General features: G+C 39.8%; 1 protein-coding gene across 1 annotated transcript in view; it reads left to right on the top strand.

Annotated features, from left to right (window-relative positions):
• Positions 1–23285, top strand: part of FAM20C (FAM20C golgi associated secretory pathway kinase) — a 155426-nt gene that overhangs the window by 17453 nt on the left and 114688 nt on the right. Inside the window, exon 3 of the mRNA XM_030211342.1 lies at positions 15088–15166. Within this exon, the coding sequence (XP_030067202.1) occupies positions 15088–15166 (79 nt within the window). The remainder of the gene's footprint in view (positions 1–15087; positions 15167–23285) is intronic.

Below are 23285 nucleotides of genomic sequence, written 5' to 3'. Positions count from 1 at the left end.
TTTTTCCATAACAATATTTGTTGATAAACTCTTAACAGTCTTTTATCCCATTATTCCCCTCCCCCTTTCTTACTATGGTGTTTACATGTTTCTCTCATCTGTTCATAAGATTGCCAAATTTGTTGAAACTTATGCAATTGGCCTTTTCTCAATGCGGTCAGTTTCGCCATCTGATGTAAATAGTCAAGTTTCTGCTCTACTGCTTTAACATGCGGCATCTCTATCTGTTTCCATGCCCTTGCCACTGTCATTTTGGCTGCTGCAAAAATCAGACTAGCCATTTTGTGTTGGTGTATCTTACATTTTCCCGGCCGGAAGTGTAAAAGACAGTATTCCGGCCGATTTGGATATTCTATCTTTGTAACTTGATAAACCAGTGCTCGGATTTGGGTCCAAAATGCTTGCATCTTGGGGCATTCCCACCATATATGCATAAATGTACCTCTGTTACCACACTCCCTCCAGCAGTCCGGTGATATCTTATGGCATATTTTTTGTAGTCTAACTGGTGTATAATACCACCAGTACCATATTTTATAACCATTTTCTGCCACCGACTGCGTGATGGAGGTTTTCAGCAAGTACCTAAGTCCCTTCATCCATCCTTCCCTAGTGAAGGTCTGTTGCAAGGCCCCTTCCCATCGTCTAATATAATGATCTTGTGGGTTGGACATCTTTAATAATGCTTTATATAACCGTGATACCCCCCCCTCTACCCCCTCCTCCCTTAATTGCTCTTTCTAGTGTTGTTTCTGTAAGTTCTAGTTCTTCCCCTGCCCGTCTTTTTATGTAGTTTCGTAAGCTATGATAATATGCCATATCTCGTTCTTCCAAGTCATATTCCTCTTTTAATTCTTCAAAAGTTTTTATGTCTCCATTATTCCATATCTGGCCCAGCATATATAGTCCCTTACGGGCCCAAATTTTATATACATTATCTGTTTCTCCTAATGGAAATCCCGGAGCCCCACAAATAGCCATTTGTAGAAAGTATTTCCTCTCCGGAAACACCTTTCGTCGTATCCGCAACCATGTCTCCAGTAAGAGACCAATACCCACTGGTACCTTTTTTATTAGTGTCATAATTTCAGTTCCCTTTTTCCAAAGTATATTTCCTATGTAGCGGGTACCCATCCATGATCGTTCCCAATGTAACCATTTTTTTGTGTTTCTAGGAGTCCATTCCGCCAATATTCTGAGTTGAGCTGCCTGATAGTATAATTGGAAATTTGGTACTCCCATTCCCCCCTCTACGGGTAATTGAAACATCATATTTCTCTTTACCCTAGGTGGTCGCTTCCTCCAGATGTAGGCAAACATTTTCCTATTTAATTGTTGAAAGAACCTTTGTGGAACAGGTATCGGGATGGCCATGAACAAATATAGTATCTTTGGTAGGAGTATCATTTTTATAGCATGGATTCTTCCCAGCCATGATATAGTAAGTCCTTCCCATCTTTCTATTTCCTCAAATAATTCTTTAACTTTTTGGGGGTAGTTTGCTTGATATAGTCCTCCTATTTCCGGTGTGATCTGAATCCCTAGGTATCGAATTGACTTATTTGCCCAAGTAAACGGAAACTTATCTGTTATCTCCTGCACTTCTCTAGTTGGTGTTGTAAGATTTAATATTTCTGATTTACTTATATTGATTTTAAATCCTGAGACCCTTCCATATTTTGACATTACCGTCATTGTTTCTTGTATTGATTGTGATGGGTGAGTTAATGTTAACAAAACATCATCGGCAAAGAGCATTATTTTATGTTCTCTTTGCCCCCGTATTATTCCCCTTATATCTTTATGTGCCCGTATTATCATAGCTAGGGGTTCGATTGATAGTGCAAATAATAATGGTGAAATTGCACATCCTTGTCTTGTGCCTCTGTGCAGCTCTAATATATTAGTATATGTCCCATTTATCTTTAATACCGCCATCGGCTTCATATATAATAGTCGCAGCCATGTCATAAATCGGCCCTCTATACCTATTTGGCGTATTACTGTAAATAGAAACTCCCAATCCACACGATCAAATGCTTTTTCCGCATCGATCGAGAATATTAATGTTGGTATTTTTTCCTCCTGCACTTGTTGTATAATATGTAATAGTGTCCGAGTATTATCATGTGCTTGACGCCCCCTAATGAAGCCAGTCTGGTCCTCATGTATCAGTCTAGGCATTACCTCCTGTAGGCGGCGTGCCATTATTTTAGTAAAGATCTTATAGTCCGTGTTCAGGAGAGATATTGGCCGGTAAGAACCACATTGTAGTGGGTCTTTCCCTGGCTTTAAAAGTAGAGTCACTTCCGCCATCCTCCATGAGTATGGCAACTCTTGTGCCCCCTCGAAAGCATTAATAGCTTTCAATAGTACAGGGGCTAGAATTTTTGCAAATTTTTTATAAAATCTCGTAGGGAAGCCATCCGGTCCGGGTGATTTATTGTTTGGCAGATCTGCTATTGCTTCTTCTATCTCTTCTAATGTTATGGCCATTGATAGCGCTTCCTGCTCCCTTCCCGAAACTCTCATCATCCCCAGGTCTTGTATGTATTGTTGCATTTCTTCCCTTGATATCTCATATTCTGTTTGATATAATTGATTATAGAAATCCCAAAATACGCCTACTATTCCCTCTGTTTGTGTTATTAGTTCTCCTGAAGTGTTGTGTATTCCATGTATATAATTGCGTTGCGCCTGTTTTTTAAGCTTATTAGCCAGCAGCCTACTTGTTTTATTTCCGAATTCATAATATTCTTGCTGTACTTGTTCTAACTGTCCGGCTATTTCCGTTAGTTGTATATCATTGAGTTGAATTTTAAGTTGACGTATTTCTTCTGCTTTTTTACTTTCTGTTGGGTCTTTTTTATGAATTCCCTCTAGTTTCGTTATTTGTTTCCGTAAATTAGTTTCAGCCTCCATTCTTTTCCTATTGATATAAGCTTGTTTTGCTATACATTGTCCCCTAATTACTACTTTCAGACCCTCCCATAAGCTTGCCGGTTTAACCTCTTCATTGTCATTGAACTGTATGTATTCTTTTATATTATTTTCTATTTCTAGGACATTCTGCGGGTCCATCAATAATGTTTCATTTAGGCGCCAGCTTCTGTTCCTTATCTTCCTTCCTTCTCCCACCACCTCCATTAGCACCATCGAGTGATCTGACCAGCTACATTGTTCTATTTCTACTAGTTTGACCTTATTACTCAGTCCTCTGCTTCCTAGCCAGTAATCAATTCGTGAATAAGTGTTATGTTTAGGGGAGAAAAAGGAATAGTCTCTCTCTGTCCCATGCCTCTCTCTCCATATGTCTACTAAATCCCATCGGGTCATCCAGTTTATAAGGGCTTTCCTGTCTGCTTTAGCATATTCTACCCTCCCTCCTGAGTTGTCCAATTTAGGATCTATCGTGAGATTAAGATCACCTCCCACCACTAATTCTCCTTGTACATTCTCCTTTATCACCTTTTCTACTGTATCTAAAAATTCTCTTTGCCCCACGTTAGGAGCATACATGCATATTAGAGTATATTGTTTATTGTATAGGGACACTACCATCAATATGTATCGCCCTCTTTTATCTTTCACCGTGGTATGTACTTGCCATGGGAGGGAGCTCGATAAAGCTATCAGAACCCCCTGCGTTTTTTTATTTTCCCTATTTGAAGCACAATGTATAATTGAATATCTTGCATGTTTCATCAGATGCTCATAATTTCTTCTCAGGTGGGTCTCCTGGAGAAATACTACATCCGACTTTTGTCGGATCATTTCTCTAAACACCTGCCTACGCTTCTGCGGCGTATTAAGGCCTCTTACATTTAGTGTTATACATTTAAACATTTTACAACTTGTAATAATAAACCTTCAACATATTTAACACCATATTGTAACCTCATAGCATTCTGTCCCCCTTTGTTCCCCCCCTCCCCCTCCTGTACTCTTCCCCTATGGCTTAGTTTCCCCCATTTCCCCCTCTAAGCTTCCCTCCCCCCCCCCCCACTCCCTTCCCCAAATCCAGAGCATTCGTTTCATCTCCAATAAAGAAAAAAAGGAGATTAAAACGGTGCTTTGTAGAGAGAGTGTGACCCTTCTGCCCTTCTTTAGCTAGTTTTTGTCCTTTTTGATTCTCCTTTCCCGGTCTTTATATAGTTTTAACATTTCCCTCTGTGCATTCCCCTTATCTACTCATCCCCTCCCTTCGCTTAATTGGATCTTCCCAGCTCTCATTTCCCCTGGTAGATTATACCCCTTCATGCAAACTCTTATCTCTAACCATATCAACCATTGAATAATTCAGTTCGCATCATTACCCTTGGCATTTATGTTCAAGTTAGGCGTCCAGCTGATTGCTGGCGCTGCAGGCGTTTGCGGCCAACTCGCTGCCATTTCGGGTAGTTTCTCATGTTCGTTTGGGGATGTCTCGCTTCTATATCCATGGAGGATGATGCTGGGATATCCTCAGGCAGCACTTCCCTTGCTTCTTTTAGCGTTTTCACCTGGTGTTGTCTTCCATCTTTATAAAATATCAGGGCAAATGGATGCCTCCATCTATATTGGAGTCCCATCTCCCTTAATCTCCTGGTTACCGGCTTCAGGTCTGCTCTCCTCCTCAATGTTGCTGCCGCCAAGTCTTGGTATATCTCAATTTTGTATGTATCCCATTTAAAATCTTGTTTTTGGCGTGCTGCTTGAAGAATTCGTTCCTTTAATTTATAATCCCGAAAACATGCTATCATATCTTTGGGAAGGTTGTTTCTTGTGGCCCCAAGGGCTCTATGGGCTCTATCCAATATTACTTGTTCAGGTTCCAGGGGCTGCTCAGGAGTTGCCACCAATGCACTGACTATCTGTTGTATCACCTTCTCCGTTTCTTGGTAGGTGGGAGTTTCCGGTAGACCCCTAAACCGGAGGTTACTCCGTCGACTGCGATTTTCCAAATCTTCAATCTTATCAGCTAGTGCTTCATGTCCCAAGTCTATTTCATGTACTCTCCGATCCAGGGCCCCCATGTTCTCTCCCTGTTCTTCTAATCTGGTCTCTGTTTCCTCCACTCTGTGACCAAGCTCTTTTATTTCGCTTCTGAGGTCTGCCCCCATCTTGGCTAAATCAGCCCGCATCGCTTTTAGGTCAGAGCGGATTTCATTTAGCAGAGTTCTCAATTCTGGGAGGGATTCCTCCTCCTGATTCAGTTGGTCCGGCGTCGGGAACATATCTTCAGCAGAGGGGTTGCGTTTTCGATCCCCACTGGCTACCAATTCCTCTCCGCTGGCCGCCATATTGCTCTGCCTCGTGCTTCCCGCATATGCAAACTGGGAGAGGCTTGGCGTCGCGGTGTTAGGCTCCATCGCTTTTATTTTGGCTTTGTTGTTTTTCAGTCGTACTATTAGGTCCGCTTTCCCGTTTTCTATAGCGGAGCCGATGGATGTTTCTCTAGCCACCACACCTCCACTTCCTCGCCGCGCCCAATGCAATTTTTCGCAGGTCACTGCTGGCGGTGAATCGGCGTCGGTTTCCTTTTATCCGCCTCTTCAGATGTTCTGTGCCCTCCGATGTGTGTTTTTAAATTTTTCTTACGGTAGGGAATCTTTCTATTTTCGCTATGGGCAAACGGGAGCTCAGCATTTATGCTTCCATTGCTCCCGTGACGTCACTTCCTCTCCGCAGGCACTATATTTCACAAACTAGAATCTTCCAAAATTACTGAAACATCCAAATCTGAGAAAGCACTCTCTTGGATTTGTTCTTGACCTCTTTCCTTATTAACAAGTAAATAATACACTGTAATCACAGGAAGAAAAATTCAGATGAAGCTTGCAGTACTTCCAACATATACATCTTGAACACATCCCTTGGTGTTATCAATGTAGATGTAGGAAAGTTTCAGTCTATTATCATTGCTCACTGCGTTTTCTAAGGAGTAGATATTCAGCTAACTATTGGTGTTTTTTTGACTGCTGCTGGCTATATCCCCAAATATTCAATGCTATGCTATGACCAGGCACCGGCATTGAATATCCAGGCATACATAGCCAGTTAAAACGTATGCAGTTAAGTGCAATATTCAGAAAACCGCGTAAGGTGAACCACATAAAGATAGGACTGTGTTTTATGTAGTCCTGTTTATGCAGTTAAGTCCTGAATATTGGCACTTAACTACAAAAGTGCCAACTCTGCCCCTAGACCACCCATAGAATAGCCATTTTTGGATTGGGCACTAACTGGGCATATTCAGCGGCACTATCCAGTTAGGTACCGCTCAATATCTTTTACTCTTGGGCCTTAATATTAGATTTAACTTCTCTTATTCCAATTACAAAGAGGCCCTTTATCTGATATGAAAGGGCTGTGCCCAAAGCATAGATGGCTTCTCGGTTAGCATCAAAAGAGTTTTTTGATGCTGCAATTGAAATACAGAACCAGGAAACCAAGTACTCACTGTTGAATGAGTTCAAGGTGAATTCTATATGGAGGAGAATCTGAAAGCTGACCATGATGAGTAGAGTGAAGAAATGAGGCCAGAAGAAAAATGTACTGGAAAAACTGTATGCCAAATGTGTCAGCACTAGTACGTTGAACTAGCTGAAAGGGGTTTCACATGATCAGATTTATGGGCCTTCCACAGCAGTTCAAAAGCAGTACTTCGGACAAGTTGTTAACTGCTTAAGAGGCTGGAGGTCCATGATAAAGGGTATTGCAGTAACTTGAAGGTCCAGAAACACCTTAATGGACATACTTTTTTTTGGAGAGCAAAAATCATGACCTCACCACCAAAGAACTTATGATTGAAAATAAAGTTCCTAATGTTGATGGATTTCTAAAGACTATAACTGACCCTTTCACAGGGATATGAATATAAATTTGAAAAGGCGGCTTTTCAGTAAACCAAATTCCATTGTTTACATATATTAAGTAAGTTATTAAATTCATGAAATGGAAATTTTCTAGAAGCTCACTTTTTCCCATGAGGCTACAACAGTAGGATTAAATAAAATTAAAGTACCTTGTTTAAGTGATAACTAAAAAGTATTGACTAGCTGAGAAATCAAAGCTTACAGCAGCACTTTCAAAGTTATTTTTTATTGACATGTATACTTGTAATGTCTGTGTAATATGTAGTATCGTAATTATAGAGGAGTGTTTTCATAAGAATTTTACTATAAATGTAGAAAATGAAAATCCCTTGTGAGTGGAGGAGTGGCCTAGTGGTTAGGGTGGTGGACTTTGGTCCTGAGGAACTGAGTTCAATTCCCACTTCAGGCACAGGCAACTCCTTATGACTCTGAGCAAGTCACTTAACCCTCCATTGCCCCATGTAAGCCGCATTGAGCCTGCCATGAGTGGGAAAGCGCAGGGTACAAATGAAACAAAAATAAAATAGATACTATTGGAGATTCTACATGGAATGTTGCTACTATTGGAGATTCTACATGGAATGTTGCTATTCCACTAGCAACATTCCATGTAGAAGGCTGCGCAGGCTTCTGTTTCTGTGAGTCTGACGTCCTGCACGTATGTGCAGGACGTCAGACTCACAGAAGCAGAAGCCTGCGCGGCCACATTGGTGATCTGCAAGGGCCGACTTCTACATGGAATGTTGCTAGTGGAATAGCAACATTACATGTAGAATCTCAAATAGTAGCAACAGTGGAGGAGTGGCCTAGTGGTTAGGGTGGTGGACTTTGGTCCTGGGGAACTGAGGAACTGAGTTCAATTCCCGGCACAGGCAGCTCCTTGTGACTCTGGGCAAGTCACTTAACCCTCCACTGCCTGCCGCATTGAGCCTGCCATGAGTGGGAAAGCGCGGGGTACAAATGTAACAAAAAAAAAAAAGTTCATGAATCTGAGTTTCTCATAGGTGAACTACAACCTGCAATTGCTTATTACTTTTATTAGGGGTCTCTTGTTGAAAGGCCTAGAAACATTTAAAATTAATTGTTTGTTTATTTAGTGTGGCAGTGTGCTTAGTGCTAAGCCAGATAAATTACACAGTTTTAGGCTCCTTTCCCAGAAGAGAGCTTACTGACTGAATGTTGAGTGCACGAGGATAATTCGCTTTACAGTAAGGTGCAGAGATCGAATCAAATATCAAATCATATCCTAACTCTTCCTTTCCCTCACTAAGTTCTCCCCAATTGTCTTTACCATACATGTATCTCAGTCTACCATAATATCACCTTGATATTACTCGCAACTTGTATTTGTTCATACCGGAATCGGTTAACGCCGATTATGGTACTATGTAAGCCACATTGAGCCTGCAAAGAGGTGGGAAAATGTGGGATAAATAAATAAATAAATCAGAGTTTTCAGATTTCACAATTCTGTACTCGAATGCTCATTTTCAGCATTGATATGCACTTATTCACTTATTCTATGACACTCAAAGTTAGGTTTCATTGAGGCATATTTTCAAAGCACTTTGGGAGGCTAAGTTCCATAGGTTTCTATGGAACTTTGGGAGGCTAAGTGCTTTGAAAATGAGCCTCTATGTGATCTGCGCTAAGACAGTATTTTGTAAAGGGTGCTTTGTGCAGAGCTCCCTTTATAGAATACTATATTAGTATAAATCACGTGCCCAGCTTTGGACGCAAGCACTTATGCCTGTCAAAAGCTTGTGTAAATGCTCATGCCTGATAGCAATTAGGTACTCAAATACAAGTATTCTATAAAATCGCGCCTAATTTCTGGAAGCCCCCTGACACACCCATACCTCTCCAATAGCCACACCCTCTTTTGAGTTGCGCGCTATGAAATTTAAGTGCATGTTATAAAATAGAGTATAGGACAGATGTGCATGTAACTCCTAATTAGTGACAACTGCCATAATTGAATTCTAGTGGCTAATCTAATTAGTTGGAAAATATACAAAGCAGATCGTTGATAGATAAAAATGATTTTTATTAATATACTAAAATATGCATACAATAGCCCGACACAGGCCGTGTTTCGCCCTGCTGGGCTGCTTCAGGGGCTACTCATTAGTTTACATGTGCATCTGGTATCCGCACCCAAATTTGTGCAACCTGTACATAATCCAGGGGTGTATTACTGCTAAAAAGAGTAAACATTTCAGTAACTTTTTATAAAATACTGAGTGTGGAAATATTATGAATATACTTGGCTTTCTCTCTGACAGTTGAAATAGTGAAACATAATCATTGAAAAGCAAAGAAAACATGGTTTTAAGAATGTGTTTAAAAAGTTAGTGAAAAAGACAGCCATTGATTTACTTATTGGGAAAGCAATAGACCTGCCTTAAATCAGTAGACTGATTAACTTCCCAGCCTCAAAGACACCAAGGTTCCTTCAATAAAATCAGAAAAGCCTTTTAATGTTATATGCTTTTTTTCACAATTCTGAAATACATTTTTCACCAATTACAGAGGACCTGAAAATGTGTAAACAGTAACTATAAAAACAAGTCCAATCAGATTGGTAATTGTGGGTTTTATATATTTTAATATTTGTTTCTGATAGCTAGTAAAATAATCTATTTTTAGAGTCTCCAGTAGAGGCCGACGGAATTTTGGTTTCAGTTTTGGCTTTAGTGCTGAAACTGGCCTTAAATTTGGATTCTGTCATGTTTCAGAGCTAAAACTAAAACTCTCGCCCAACCAAAAGTGCCACCCTCCCACCACCTGTAGGCCCTCCCCATACCTACCTTAAAATCCCTGGTGGTCTAATGGCCTAGTTGGGCAGGAGTGATCCCCAGACAGAGTGGGAATGGGAGTAGGCCTGCTTTCTGTTGGGGGGAGCAGATTTCTGTTGAGAGGGGCCTTGTAGTCACTTGTGGTTGGGGGGCAACAGATTTGACTTTGGTTTCAGCCAAAACTATGCAGTGAATTTTGATCACAGATTTGATTTCAAAACAAAAAAAAACCCGATTTTGGTTGCCCTCCAGTCTCCAGACATGATTATATTATGCCACTGAAGTCTTAACTACAAGGTGGCATTAAAGTATAAGATACCATGCATGAGAATATACTAGAAAATACCATCGACATTGGGGTTCATTTTCAAAACACTTAGACTTACAAAGCTCCATAGATTCCTATGTAACTTTGTAAGTCTAAGTGCTTTGAAAATACACCTCATACTCTTAAAATAATTCTCAGAGGACAAACAGGATCATTCAGTCATTCAGTTTTGTGAAATTTGGCACTTAAGCACATACGTTACAAAATCAACCACTTGCACATTTAATTGCCACTGCTTACATGTTCAAAACCCTGAAAGATGCTGCTTTTTAAAACGTATTTCTTATTGTATGTGCAGCTTGTGCCATCAACTGCCCAGTGTTTCTTGTGACCTCATAGATGTTTTCAGGCAAGGCTCTACATTCAGAAAGCCTTCTGTAAAATCCTCTGTAAATTGTGAACTTTCAGATTTGGGCATCCTTTTTCCTACCTAAAAGAGCTATGAAAAATTTGTCTTCACTTATGTAGATTCCAGTTGTGCATTGAGTCACAGAGGGATAAAATTGCCCAAGATCCAGGAGGAGCTGGACTGATTTAAAGTACAACTTTTAAAAACATTATGGAGCTCATTTTCAAAGCACTTAGACTTACAAAGTTCATCTGTAAGTCTAAGTGCTTTGAAAATATGCCTCCATATGTGTCTAAGTGCTTTGAAAATGAGCCCCTATACGTCTTACAGTGCATCAAAGGTCCCATTTTTTTTTGCTTTTTTTTTAAAAGGAAATGGAGTCTTCTACAGGGATGAGACATGCTTATATCTGAACTAATGTATCTGCTATATCAACTTATAGAAACAGATTTTCATATAGTGTTCTATGCCCTTGACTTTTGGTTCTCATAGATCAGTAAATGTATGCATAGCCCCTGTTAGGAACTTCCTTCTGCAAAATAAGTGGCTTACTGTTTAGATTCCTGTCCCCACATCTCCTTGGAAAACCTGTCATATATTCTCTGACCAGAGTAAAAGTGAACCTCTTCAGGGCCCTAAGCATAATCATTCTTCACGAAAACTCCCAGCAGTTCACAGATGATGTTTCAAACAGTAAAACCAATGAGAGTTTATTCCTGTCCTGTTGTAACACAGTTCATAATTATCTTCAATAATATGAACACTGGTAACCGTAATTGTAAATACTCTCTTACGTATCTAGGGTCTTACACTTCCAAGCCCATCCACAAATGAATGGAATGTACCATTCTTCCTTACTTAGGGCAAAGACTTCTCTTGTCGAGGGGCGGGGGAGGGTTAGCTGCATGGTTCACATGCACTCAAGAAGATCCTTTACACTGTTTCTCTTCTCCTGTGCTGTTCTTATGTCCTTTTAAACCTTTAACCCATTCTGTGGTCTCAGCTCAGTAGGGCTGCTACCTCAGTATCCCAAAGGGGAAGCCAAGTCTTCTCAGTTTACTCTGATCATATGTCTCAGGGCTCCACCTCCTTGAACACCTCCTCCACACTAGTGCATACTCTCTTATAGGGGTCCAATAATTTTTGTTTCATGTCATTTCCTGTGTTGCTTATGGGAATTTTCATTTTGTTGGATTTTTCTTCAATTTGTTTTTCATTATGGAAAGCAGTATTGTTGGTAGGACACACCCTTTGTGAAATGTGCACACTCTTTTGAAAAAGGGTGTATTATTAACACACATTAAAAAAACACAGTTTGGGGGGGGGGGGGGGGGGGGTTCCTGTCATGTCAGGCAGAAAATGACACAAAAGTACATGGGAAATGTTGTTTCAAATGAATGCACATCCTTACTCTTCTGCAATAAACTTTTTCTTATTTTACTAGTAACGGGGTTTCCAGCTCCGCCACCTTTACCTTCCAAAGCCACTCATTCAACCTCTTGCCTCAGTACTACATGGCCCCTCCCCCCCATCCTCCCTTTTCAAGCAGGGAAATGTTCCAACAGGCCCCTCCTACATGGGAAGAACTGTCCTACACAACTTTCAGCCTTTGCCTTTTTCACATTCCACACAATGTTTTTTTTTTAGTGCCCTCAGTTTTAAACAGACGTAATATTAGAAAGGTGGGGATCCTCTTACATATAATTTTCAAGATGTTTTTCCATCTTTTATAGTGAAATGCTACAATATACTCAGCAAAGATAACTTTATACAAGTTATTGCAGCCTGAATGACTGTCTACTGCAAGGAGTTAAAATCATTTACGAAAAGCATACATTCCTTGGTTACCTTTCTTGTGTGGGTTGCTAAATGCCTGACAAATATCTAATTATTTATGCATTCCTTTGGGAAAGGCTGATAAGGTAATAAAAGAGAAGGGTCAATGAAAGAAAAGCTGAAGGGTTTTTGATATAGTTAAACCAGCTCAATCTGAATACCATTCTGTTAATAAAAATACAAAGATTACAAGCACAAAAAAGAACTATTGACCTATTAAAACACAGATACAAATAGAAGCAATTATGTGGCTTTATATCTTTTACATTGATAAATAACAGAACGTGCAGTTTATTGAATAAATTAATTTTTGTGGCCTTCTCTATTCTGGCTTTCAGTTTAGTTGGAACTTGGTTCTTCCGAGACAATGGCACCAGAAACTTTCATTTGCAGCTACCTAGGATGTTTCTCCCATGTTTTTATTTTGTTTTCTACTCTTGCCCCGTTGGAGTAGCAATCTATTGGCTGATAAGTAGAGACCACGGTTACTCTGAAACCCAATATAAGTGTATTTGGGTGCACCAGTAGGTGTTGCTTTTAACTGATGGCTGGGATGCCCTCCTTTGCAGGCACTGTAAACACCACTTCTCAAACATTACTGACTGGCCTGATAAGCAGGAACCAGGTCTAAAAATTGAAACTAGGATCTCTGTTGTTTTATTAGCATTGGTCTATTGAGTCGCTCCCCGAATATTTTTTGTTAAAAATAGAAATCGGAGTCAGCTGACAAAAAAGGAATGGAAGTACATGATAATTTTAGTAAAATATTTAAAAAGGGATAAACCATTCCAACTCAGTGGTATATATTGCACACTCATTTAGAAAACCAGGTTCGATTACAAGTAAATTTGGAAAAGTCTCCTGAGAAAGATACAATCTGCTGTCTAAAGTAGTAAGAAGAGAGTGATGGGAGAGGAATACAAGAGAGCTGAGAAGATTCCAAAAATATTTTTGAGTCTTATGCAAGTAGTATATATACTTTGACTCAAAACCATAAGGAGCAGACAGAATGCATGAGTATTGAGCATGGAGTTTAAGAAGGTCAAAAGAATCTTGAAGGGATACTGTGTACAAATAGTTAAAATAAAGAGTCAACGATATTAGATTTGAGAACATAAAAAAGAAAGTAATTATGTGAACTTCATCAGTCAGTGGCAGCATCCATATTGGGAAAGGAAGGTGGAGGGAAGCGATTTTGGAGTTAGCTCACATCTTTTCGCATCTTTTTTTTTTCCAAGTTGTAGCTCATTGTGAGTTATATTCAAGTATTGTTTCCTGTCCCTGGAGGGTTCACAATCTAACCCCCCCCCCCCCCTTTTACAAAGCCACATAGCAGACACAGCCCATTCACTTTGAAATGGACTGTGTCAGCATTACCACACTGGCAGCTGCTAGTGCAGCTTTGTAAAAGGGGGGAGGTAAGTTTGTACCTGAAGAAATGCAGGGTTAAGAGACTTGTCTAAAATCACAAAGAGCTACAGTGAGTTTTGAATTGGGTTTCCCTGGTTATCATCTTGCTGTTTTAACTACTGGGTTACTGCTCTTCCAAAATATACTTCCATTATCAATTGCGTATATCTCCCAGAATTGCTAAAGCTTATATAGGACAGTCTCATTGTGTGTGTGTTTTATTTTACACAAATTTCAGCAGAGAAAATATAATTATAGTTCAAAAATATAAAATTATCCATATTAATATAGGGGGTTGATAATCAAAATGATTGAGTTGGGCTGGAGAGGCTTCTGCCAGATTAAATTGCACTGACCATCCCAAACACTAATATTCAGTGGCACTCAATCAAATAGTGCCGCTGGATTTTAACACTGACCATCACAACACTATCAATTAGTGCCAGGGCAATCCGGGTGTAGCACTCTGGCACACAGGAGAACACAAATATTCAATGCCAGTGCCCAGATAGCTAACTGGATATGTTGGACCATATCCATAACATGAAACAGAGAAAAATAAAGGCAGATAAATACCATATAGCCTATCCAGTCTGCCCATCCATGCCATCTACTTTCCCTATCACTCCCTTAGAGATCCTATGTACTTGACCCAAGCTTTCTTGAATTCATCCTATGGCCTCATTCCAGAGCTTCCTTTCAATTCTGTCCTAACTTTGCTTGGTTAGCTATCTGGGTACAGCACTGAATATTGTCTGTACCTGGATACCTTCAGGTACTATATAAACCCAATAAATGGGGTGAGAATTCAGTATATACTTGATCAATGAAAAAAAATCATTCTCAAAAAGAGAAATTATCATGCTTTTTATTTTCTTCACAATGAAAGAAGTTCTGTTATTGGCACAATGTAAGTTTTTTTTCTGCTGATGATGAAGAGTCAGCTCCAAAGGAAGTCCTTTCCTGGAGCTCTTTGAGTCTTTTTCCTTTCATTGTGAAGTAAATAACATGCATGATAGTTTATCTTTTTGAGAACGATTTTTTTTCATTGATCAAGTATAACTTCAGGTACTGCTAAACAATTAGATATTCTGTGCTGGTTCCTAGATAAATGCTGGCACTGAATATCCAGGCCTAATTCAGTCCATGGCAGTCAGTGCTTACAAAAACACTGACCGTTGTGGACTGAATATTGTCCCCGTAGATTGCAAAGAGGTGACAACTAGGGTCATGATCAAGTGGGGTCAAGAAGAAATTCTTGGTAACATTTGAAACGTGCTTTTTCATATAATCACAGTTTACATTATAAAGGAGTTAAAGCAAATGAAATACACATTTTAGAACAGTAATAGTTTAGTACTGTTCATCAAATCACAGGACAAGATAGGAAGACTGTTCCAATGTCTGTCCTTATAGCATGTCAGCAGAGGATTACTGGCCAGCAGATGTCATAGAAATCAAAAGCCTTTCTGTGGAGACTGATTTGTTTCTGGGTTTATTTCTCCATAGCAATGAAATCAGGAGGCACTCAACTAAAACTCATCATGACATTCCAAAACTATGGGCAAACATTGTTTAAGCCGATGAAGTAAGTAATTTTAAATTATCTGTAGCATTCTTGGCTTACCTTTTTAATATGTACTTTACGGACTAAGATGTTTTTATACAGCAGTATGATCACAAATCAATTCAGTTGAATATAGCTTGCTGATTTTGATACTTAAGATCTTGTGATCAGCTACGTGCTTGATTCAAATATGCCTTTTATGATGTTCTAAGTTTTGTTGTTGATCTTTTTGAAAAATAATTTTACAGAAACTAAGGTTTCTTTAATTTTTCCACAAAAGTTTATATGAAAGCAGCCATTTGAATTCATCTGACAAGATCTTTTCTTTGCTGTGTTTGAGTTTTACCCACTATTGAAGGGAGGAAAGAATAAGAGAAGTATGTATTTTATTTATTTAAAACATTTATATCCTGTTTATCAATATGCAGGTTACAATAAAACATCAGAATAATGACAATAAAACAATACAACAGATAGGACCTCTAAATAAGAGGTCCTAGAAACACCAGGCCCCTCTTAACCTTCAGAAACAAAAAAGGTAGACCAAAATCCTCTTTTCTGTAATACAGGAAAAACTAAGAGGGAAACAAGCACACTCCTGTAGTTCCACTCCATGTAAATGCCGATTATTCTAGTAATTTACATGCATATGTGAGCACATACAGACTATTCTGTTAAGTACGACACATACTTTGCAGGTTGATAGTCACTTGGGCGGAGTGCACTCTTACCAGTGGCGTACCAAGGGGGGGGGCGGTCCGCCCCGGGTGCACGCCGCTAGGGGGGTGCCGCGCGCCTATCGGCTCTTCGTTTTCATGCTCCCTTTGCCCTGGAACAGGTTACTTCCTGTTCCGGGGCAGAGGGAGCATGAAAACGAAGAGCCGGCAGGCACGCCGCACCCCCCCCCAGCGGCGTGCACCCGGGGGGGGGGGGGGTTCTTTTGCCGGGGGATCGGGGGTTCTTTTGTCGGGGGGGTTGTCGCGCTGTTCTGGGGGGTGCTGCACCCGGGGGGCGGGGCGCATCAGCTATCCGCCCCCGGGTGTCAGCCCCCCTAGGAACGCCACTGACTCTTACATGCATAAATTCTAGAATTCCAGAATACAATGATTTATACACATATATGCCCAGCTAGGCATGTAAAAACATACACATGTATTTAACCAGTTGGCTAATATTTTGTAAAGAAAAGTAGGTGCCTACTTTCTTAATAGAATAAGCTTTAAATAAGTGTGTTCTTGGCATATATAAATAGGAACCTGTTAAAAATCGCCCTCCATGTGGGTTCACAGGACAACTTACCTGTTCTTTCAAATAAATATAACTGGGTTCACAGGAATGTGTTTAAAGCTACTGCTCTCTTGAAATCAAAGTAAAAATGTTTCTAGTGAGAGACAGAGAAGAGTTTCTTTCTCAACCATCTTCAGACAAAATGACCACACCCACACTAGCTATCACTTGGCTAATATAGAAGTTGGAAGATACCAGGACAACACATCCAGAGGGGAGGGGTTCTGTTGCTTCATGGTACTCCTCTCAGCTGCACTACATGATATGACCCTACTGAAAGCCACATACTCTATTTAGTAGTGTATCCCAAAGGTCACTATATGGACACCTGTTAAGTTCTAAACCATAGTGTATATGATCTGTATGATAGCAAGGTTTTTATCTCCATACTTTCAGAGTAGCAATTTGGTTCAATTTCTAGTTATCATTTATGTGATGGACCGTGCAGGTCTTTTTCTGCCGTCATCTACTATGTTACTATGTTTGGCTAACAGATAATATGACACGGGTGTATATTTTTAATTCTCATCCTCTTTCAACTTGTTTGATACTCACAGGAATATTACAACATTTTATAACATATACAGATTTGTTGAAGCTTCAGTTCTCACAAGGATAAATGTTATTTTAAGACATTCTGTAATGTTGTATCCCTTGTTGATGTCAGCATACTGATAAGATTCTTTGAGCTGGATTCTTAGATTAGATCTAATGGATGAAAATGTTTTCATACTTATGTTACCCAACCAGGAGCTGTAGTTTATCATATTTCAATTTATTATCTTGTATCAAGAGAGGAGATTAATGTAAGAAATGAAACAAGTATAGACAAAAATAATACCATATATAATGAGAAAAGCTCTGCATTTATTATATAAGATTAACTGAGGTCTGAAAACGCATGATGGAACAGAGCTTAGTCAGCAGTACTGTGTCTCTTGCTTAATGTAACCAAATGGCATAACGCACAGTGATAATTTTGTTTACACCTATATTTATTTTTAATATTTTAACAGTTTAATAATTGGAGGAAAGGACTCTGAATGCTTTGGGAAGTAAAGTAAAAGCCAGGTTGAGACAGTGATTAGCTGGGCAGCTATATTCCTTTGATTTAGTAATATCATTGCAATATAATGGCCATCCTCTATATGTTTCTCCTGTAATTGTAGTTCATTATCTTATTTAAACTTCACCAAAACATACTAAGGTAATACATTCCTAATTACCTAATTACCATAATTTGTTTTACTACATTGCATGTGAAACCTGAGCAAAAACTAGCCTCTGTCAGAAGCAAAATGCTCTGAAAATTCATGGTGTTTTTTTGAAAACCACTTAAACCGTATCTTCAGCCTTCTTTGCTCATTTTTCACATGTCATCCCTTCGTACTTGTAGTTTCAGGCATCAGCATACTTTTGCTGCCACCATCCTCACATACCATGATCTTAGGAGTGCTCTGAAGAGCAGATTCAGGAAATTCACCTTACTTCTTCAGGTAGCTGCAGTGTGAGAAATCTTGTCACGGAGGTTAGCTAGAAGGAAAGTATTAAATGCCATGATCCTAAAGCCTGTTGAGGATTATGGTATCAGACTTTCACTGCCACGCAGGAGAAGGGAGTTGGAACCAATTGGCATATATCAGATTCATGATTTGGTGGATTTTCAGCATGATGTTAAAATTCATTTGTTCCTTGCAGCATAAAAGTTGAAGGTAGCCCAAAATAGAAATGAGTGGTTAGCAGCTGGGGAGCTGGTTTATTTGCATTTTATAAATGTTTGTTGTCCACCTTGGGCATTCTTCAGTTAAGTTAAATATCCAATTAAATACATAAAAAATGGAAGTCTCAACATTCCGTTATTGCACAGAGCAGCAACCTCAAGCAGGAGAATCTGGGTTTACTGCCATGTTCTGACCTGGAACAGTAAGATGGAGACACATGGCATCATTGCTGTTGCATGGAAGATGAGCCTGAGGATACCACTGCTAGTACAAGAGGAACAGGAGAGTAGCCAGATAAACTAAGGTGACAGGTACCATGGACAGTAAATGCACTCCCACCTCAAAACACCCCCAAAATAGCCAGTTTTCGCTTGGGAACTAACCAGACATTTTCAGCAGCACTATCCAGTTCAGTGCTGTGGAATGTACCCGGTTAGCCCCAGAGAGGCAATTTAAACACTTCCTGGTCAGTTAAATTGTTTTAAATATTGGATCTTATGAGTATGAATTTATGCACTCATCCCTAGTAAATTTTCAAAAAGGCCAATTTATAAGCATAACCCTCAAAGTTAGGAGCATAAATAGCGTACTTTAATTTCAGCATTTTGCATAATCTGAAGATGCTGAATAGATGACAAATTTGACCCTGTATAATCCATGACAATAATCTATACATTATATTGTTAGAGCACAAACCTCATGCAAAAGATCCTTCTGCACCGCTAATGGTTGTTTTACCAGGTGTATTTCTTTCAGTGTCTTAAAGATCCCACCACTGAGGAGATTTGAAGGTCAAATGATAAGAACAAATCAATCTTCATTTTAAGAATCTTCAGAGAGTCACTTAATCCACCAGCCCTTAGACACAGGACAGAGGTGTAATGTGGTAGATTTCTCAGTAATCCACATACCCTCAGTTTTCTGCACGTTTCATTTAAGGCCATTAGTCAAAAATGTGTCAGAAATAGCATCCAGGATGGTGAAAAATAATCTGTGTAGAACACTATGGGGTAAGTATTCAGCCAGCAGCAGTCATAGTAACATAGTAAATGACAGCAGATAACGAAAGACCTGACCAGTCCATCCAGTCTGCCCAACAAGATAAACTGATTTTACATGGTATGCGATACTTTATATGTATACCCGAGTTTGATTTGTCCTTGTCATTGTCAGGGCACAGACCGTAGAAGTCTGCCCAGTACTGTTCTTGTACTAAAAGTTCTGAAGCTAACATCGAAGCCCCTTAAAATTTTCACTCCAGCCCATCCTTATCTATTCAGTTACGATCAGGGCGTAGACCATAGAAGTCTGCCCAGCACTGGTTTTGCTTCCCAATTACCGGCGTTGCCACACAATCTCCACTAAGATTCTGTAGATTCATTCCTTCCAAACAGGATTCCTTTGTGTTTATCCCACCCATGTTTGATTTCCACTGCGGTTTTCATCTCCACTACCTCCTGCAGGAGGACATTCCACATATCTACCACCCTTTCTGTGAAAAAATACTTCCTGTTCCGTTGAAAAGCAAAAATCACTCTAAGATTCTGAAAGCAAGGGTGAACTTGCGATAAAGGTAAATGTTTTCTAATGATATTAGTCATCTTATTCGAATGGGCATCAAATCGTGTGACAATTTGTGACAAATGTCAACACTTCTTCTGAATTCTGAGGCATCGGTCTTGGGTGTAATAGCCATTCTCTGTGATTGTTTCGTGTAACCTATGATAAATTGAGTAGAATGGTGGAAAAAAAACTTGAAGAGCAGCTGCGAAGGTCAAACATTTACATCAGGCGTGGATGCTGTTCAAAAATAGCATCCTGGAAACCCAAGCCAAATATATTCCATCTATTAAAAAAGGAGGAAGGAAGACCAAATGACAGCCAACATGGTTAAAAAGTGAGGTGAAGGAAGCCATTAGAGCTAAAAGAAAATCCTTCAGAACATGGAAGAAGGATCCAACTGAAAATAATGGGCAACTATATAAAGAATGGCAAATCAAATGCAAAGCACTGATAAGGAAGGCAAAGAGAGACTTTGAAAAGAAGGTTGCGTTGGAGGCAAAAACACATAGTAAAAACTTTTGTAGGTATATTAAAAGCAAGAAGCCAGCAAAAGAATAGGTTGCTTCGGTCTTCACCAAGGAAGATGTGGGAGAGATATCGGTGCCAGAAATGGTATTCAATACTGATGAGTCAGAGAAACTGAATCAAATCTCTGTAAACCTGGAAGATGTAATGGGGCAATTTGACAAACTGAAGAGTAGTAAATTGCCAGGACTGGATGGTATACGTCCCAGAGTATTGATAGATTTGAAAAATGAACTTGCAGAACTATTGTTAGTAATATGTAATTTATCTTTAAAATCAAGCATGGTACCAGAAGATTGGAGGGTGGCCAATGTAACGCTGATTTTTAAAAAGGGTTTCAGAGGAGATCTGAGAAATTACAGACTGGTGAGTCTGATGTCAATGCTAGGCAAAATGGTAGGGAATATTATAAAGAACAAAATTACAGAGCATATTCAAAAGCATGAATTAATGAGACAAAGCCAACATGGATTTAGTGAAGGGAATCTTGCCTCACCAATCTACTACATTTCTTTGAAGGGGTGAACAAACGTGTGGATAAAGGTTAGCCAATCGATATTGTGTGTCTGGGTTTTCAAAAGGCATTTGACAAAGTACCTCATGAAAGACTCCAGAGGAAATTGGAAAGTCATGGAATAGGAGGTAGGGTTCTATTGTGGATTAAAAACTGGTTAAAGGATAGAAAACAGAGAGTAGGGGTAAATGGTCAGTATTCTCAACGGAGAAGGGTAGATAGTGGGGTTCTGCAGGGGTCTGTCTTGGGACTGCTGCTTTTTAACATATTTATAAATGATTTAGATATGGGCATAACTAGTGAGGTAATTAAATTTGCCGACGACACAAAATTATTCAAAGTTGTTAAATCGCAAGAGGCAGATGGTTTAATGTGAGCAAGTGCAAAGTGATGCATGTGGAAAAGAGGAACCCGAACTATAACTATGTATACCTCAGTGGGTGGCGGTAAGTGCTCTCCCCCCCCCCCCCCCCCAGCATGCCACGCGGTAAGTTCTATCTGCATGGTCATGTCTTTTTTTCAGCTGCATAAAAGGGCCTCAGCGCGCAGCAAAAATGGCCCCTGCTGCTAGCGCAGGACCCTTTTTATCACAGCTTAATAAAAGGGCCCCTTAGAAAGTTTGTAGGTTTTTAGTTAAAAGAGAACCCTTATCTAAGATGATGGAGAAAAATAATTTTCTGGTTCTTCCTTCACAAAGTTAATTGAGAAGTCTAAGAATGAATTTTTGTTGTTTAGCCTACCATCTAAAATGGATTCTATATTTTTCTACAAAGCTGCACTGTTTTCTTGTTTTGCTCATTATAAATAATTTATAAGAACTTGATATACCATCTTTCAAATTTTATCGAAGTGGTTTATAATAAAATTTATAAAAAGATAGAAAAGAATGCCATAAAATAATAGAAAGGACCCACTCAACAAGACCACACAGACCTCCCATGTAAAAGAAAAGTAAAAATTCATATACTACAGATTAATACCCAGTGTCCTGTCACAGGTTTAACACAAACACCTTCTGAAAAAAATAGGCCTTTAATTTCCCCTTAAATTGTTTAAATTTTTTCTCCAATGTACTGGTATGTACTGTTTCTTTCACATCTTTGGTGGTAGGAGGGGGTCAGTGATCACTGGGGGAGTAATGGGGGGTCATGCCTTAATCTCTCCAGTGGTCATTTAGTCGTTTAAGGCACCTTTTGTGACGTAGTCATGATTGAAACAGGTCTAGACAAAACCATCTTAACTTTTAACCCTTGAAGTTTTTGCTTTGTTCCAGTATGGCAGAAAAACATTCAAGTTTTGGGAATGCCCAAATCCCAGAGCCAAGGATCTGATAGATAAGAACATAAGAATAGCCATACTGGGTCAGACCAATGGTCCATCCAGCCCAGTATAGTGCTTCCAGTCACAAGTAACTGGCAGAAACCCAATTAGTAGTAACATTCCATGTTACCAATCCCAGGACATGCAGTGACTTCCCCCATGCCCATCTCAATTACACACTATGGATTATTTTCTCCAGGATGTTTGTCCCCTGAGAGGGTGTCTCTCTACAGGCATGTAAGAGTGGTCCTGGCCCTGCTGGAGGGCTCTAGGTGAACAGGCACTGACTGAGAGCTAGTACACCACTGTGCTGTTGCCTGGCTGGGGCAATTGTTACAGCTTTTGTCAGGGATGTGAGTGTGTGTGCGTCCCTATGTCTATGTATGGCCTACAGCTGGTTGGGAGATGGCAGGGGGACCTATGTGATCCTCCCATCCTTCTGGCCACCTCTGCTGGGACCCCCTTGAGAATGGCATTTTACATCCTGCAAGGTGGGAAACCTAAGTTTGGGGACATCTATCTGTGATGTGATCAGGCTAGCTGGCTTGGGGCTTTCACAGATGCCAGTAGCTGCACATTACCCCATGACTCATGGGCATGGTCTTGGGGTGAATGCGGGTTGGGGGGAGTGGTACGCATAGGTTTTATGTGCCACTATCATGTAGAGTTTTGAAATGCCCCCAGCTTGGGCCTTGAAGGATGTTTCACAGGGCATCTTACTTTACTTTGCACCTCACAATGCTATATTTATTTATTTATAACATTTGTACCCCACATTTTCTCAACTATTTGCAGGCTCAATGTGGCTTACATAATTCCGTAAGTGGTGATTACCAGTTCCGGATACATAGTTGTGGTAAAGGAGCAGATTAGGTTAGGTTACAAGAGGAAAGTTCGTCCTATGATAATAGCTAAAGGTAATAGGTTAAACTTCATTCATGACAAAAAAGCTTGAACAATTAGGATCATTAAACTGGAAATCAAGATAATTAGCAAGACAGTTGAGATATAGAGAATACATGTTTTGTAGTTGCGTTTTGTTAATTTGAATTTACAGTCAACATGGGGCATGGTCCGTACGAGTCCATCCATTTGAGTGGAAACTTATGCTCTGACAGCCTTCTGTGGTCAATCTACTGTACTCCTTGCACACTCCTTTGTGAGGTATGTGTGTGACTTAGGGGGTTAGAGCTGTGTGCCCTCAATGCAG

Source organism: Microcaecilia unicolor, chromosome 8, assembly GCF_901765095.1.
Source record: "Microcaecilia unicolor chromosome 8, aMicUni1.1, whole genome shotgun sequence".
Lineage (NCBI taxonomy): Eukaryota > Metazoa > Chordata > Amphibia > Gymnophiona > Siphonopidae > Microcaecilia > Microcaecilia unicolor.
Note: the sequence above shows the minus strand (reverse complement) of the source record. Positions and strands in the feature narration are given on the sequence as shown.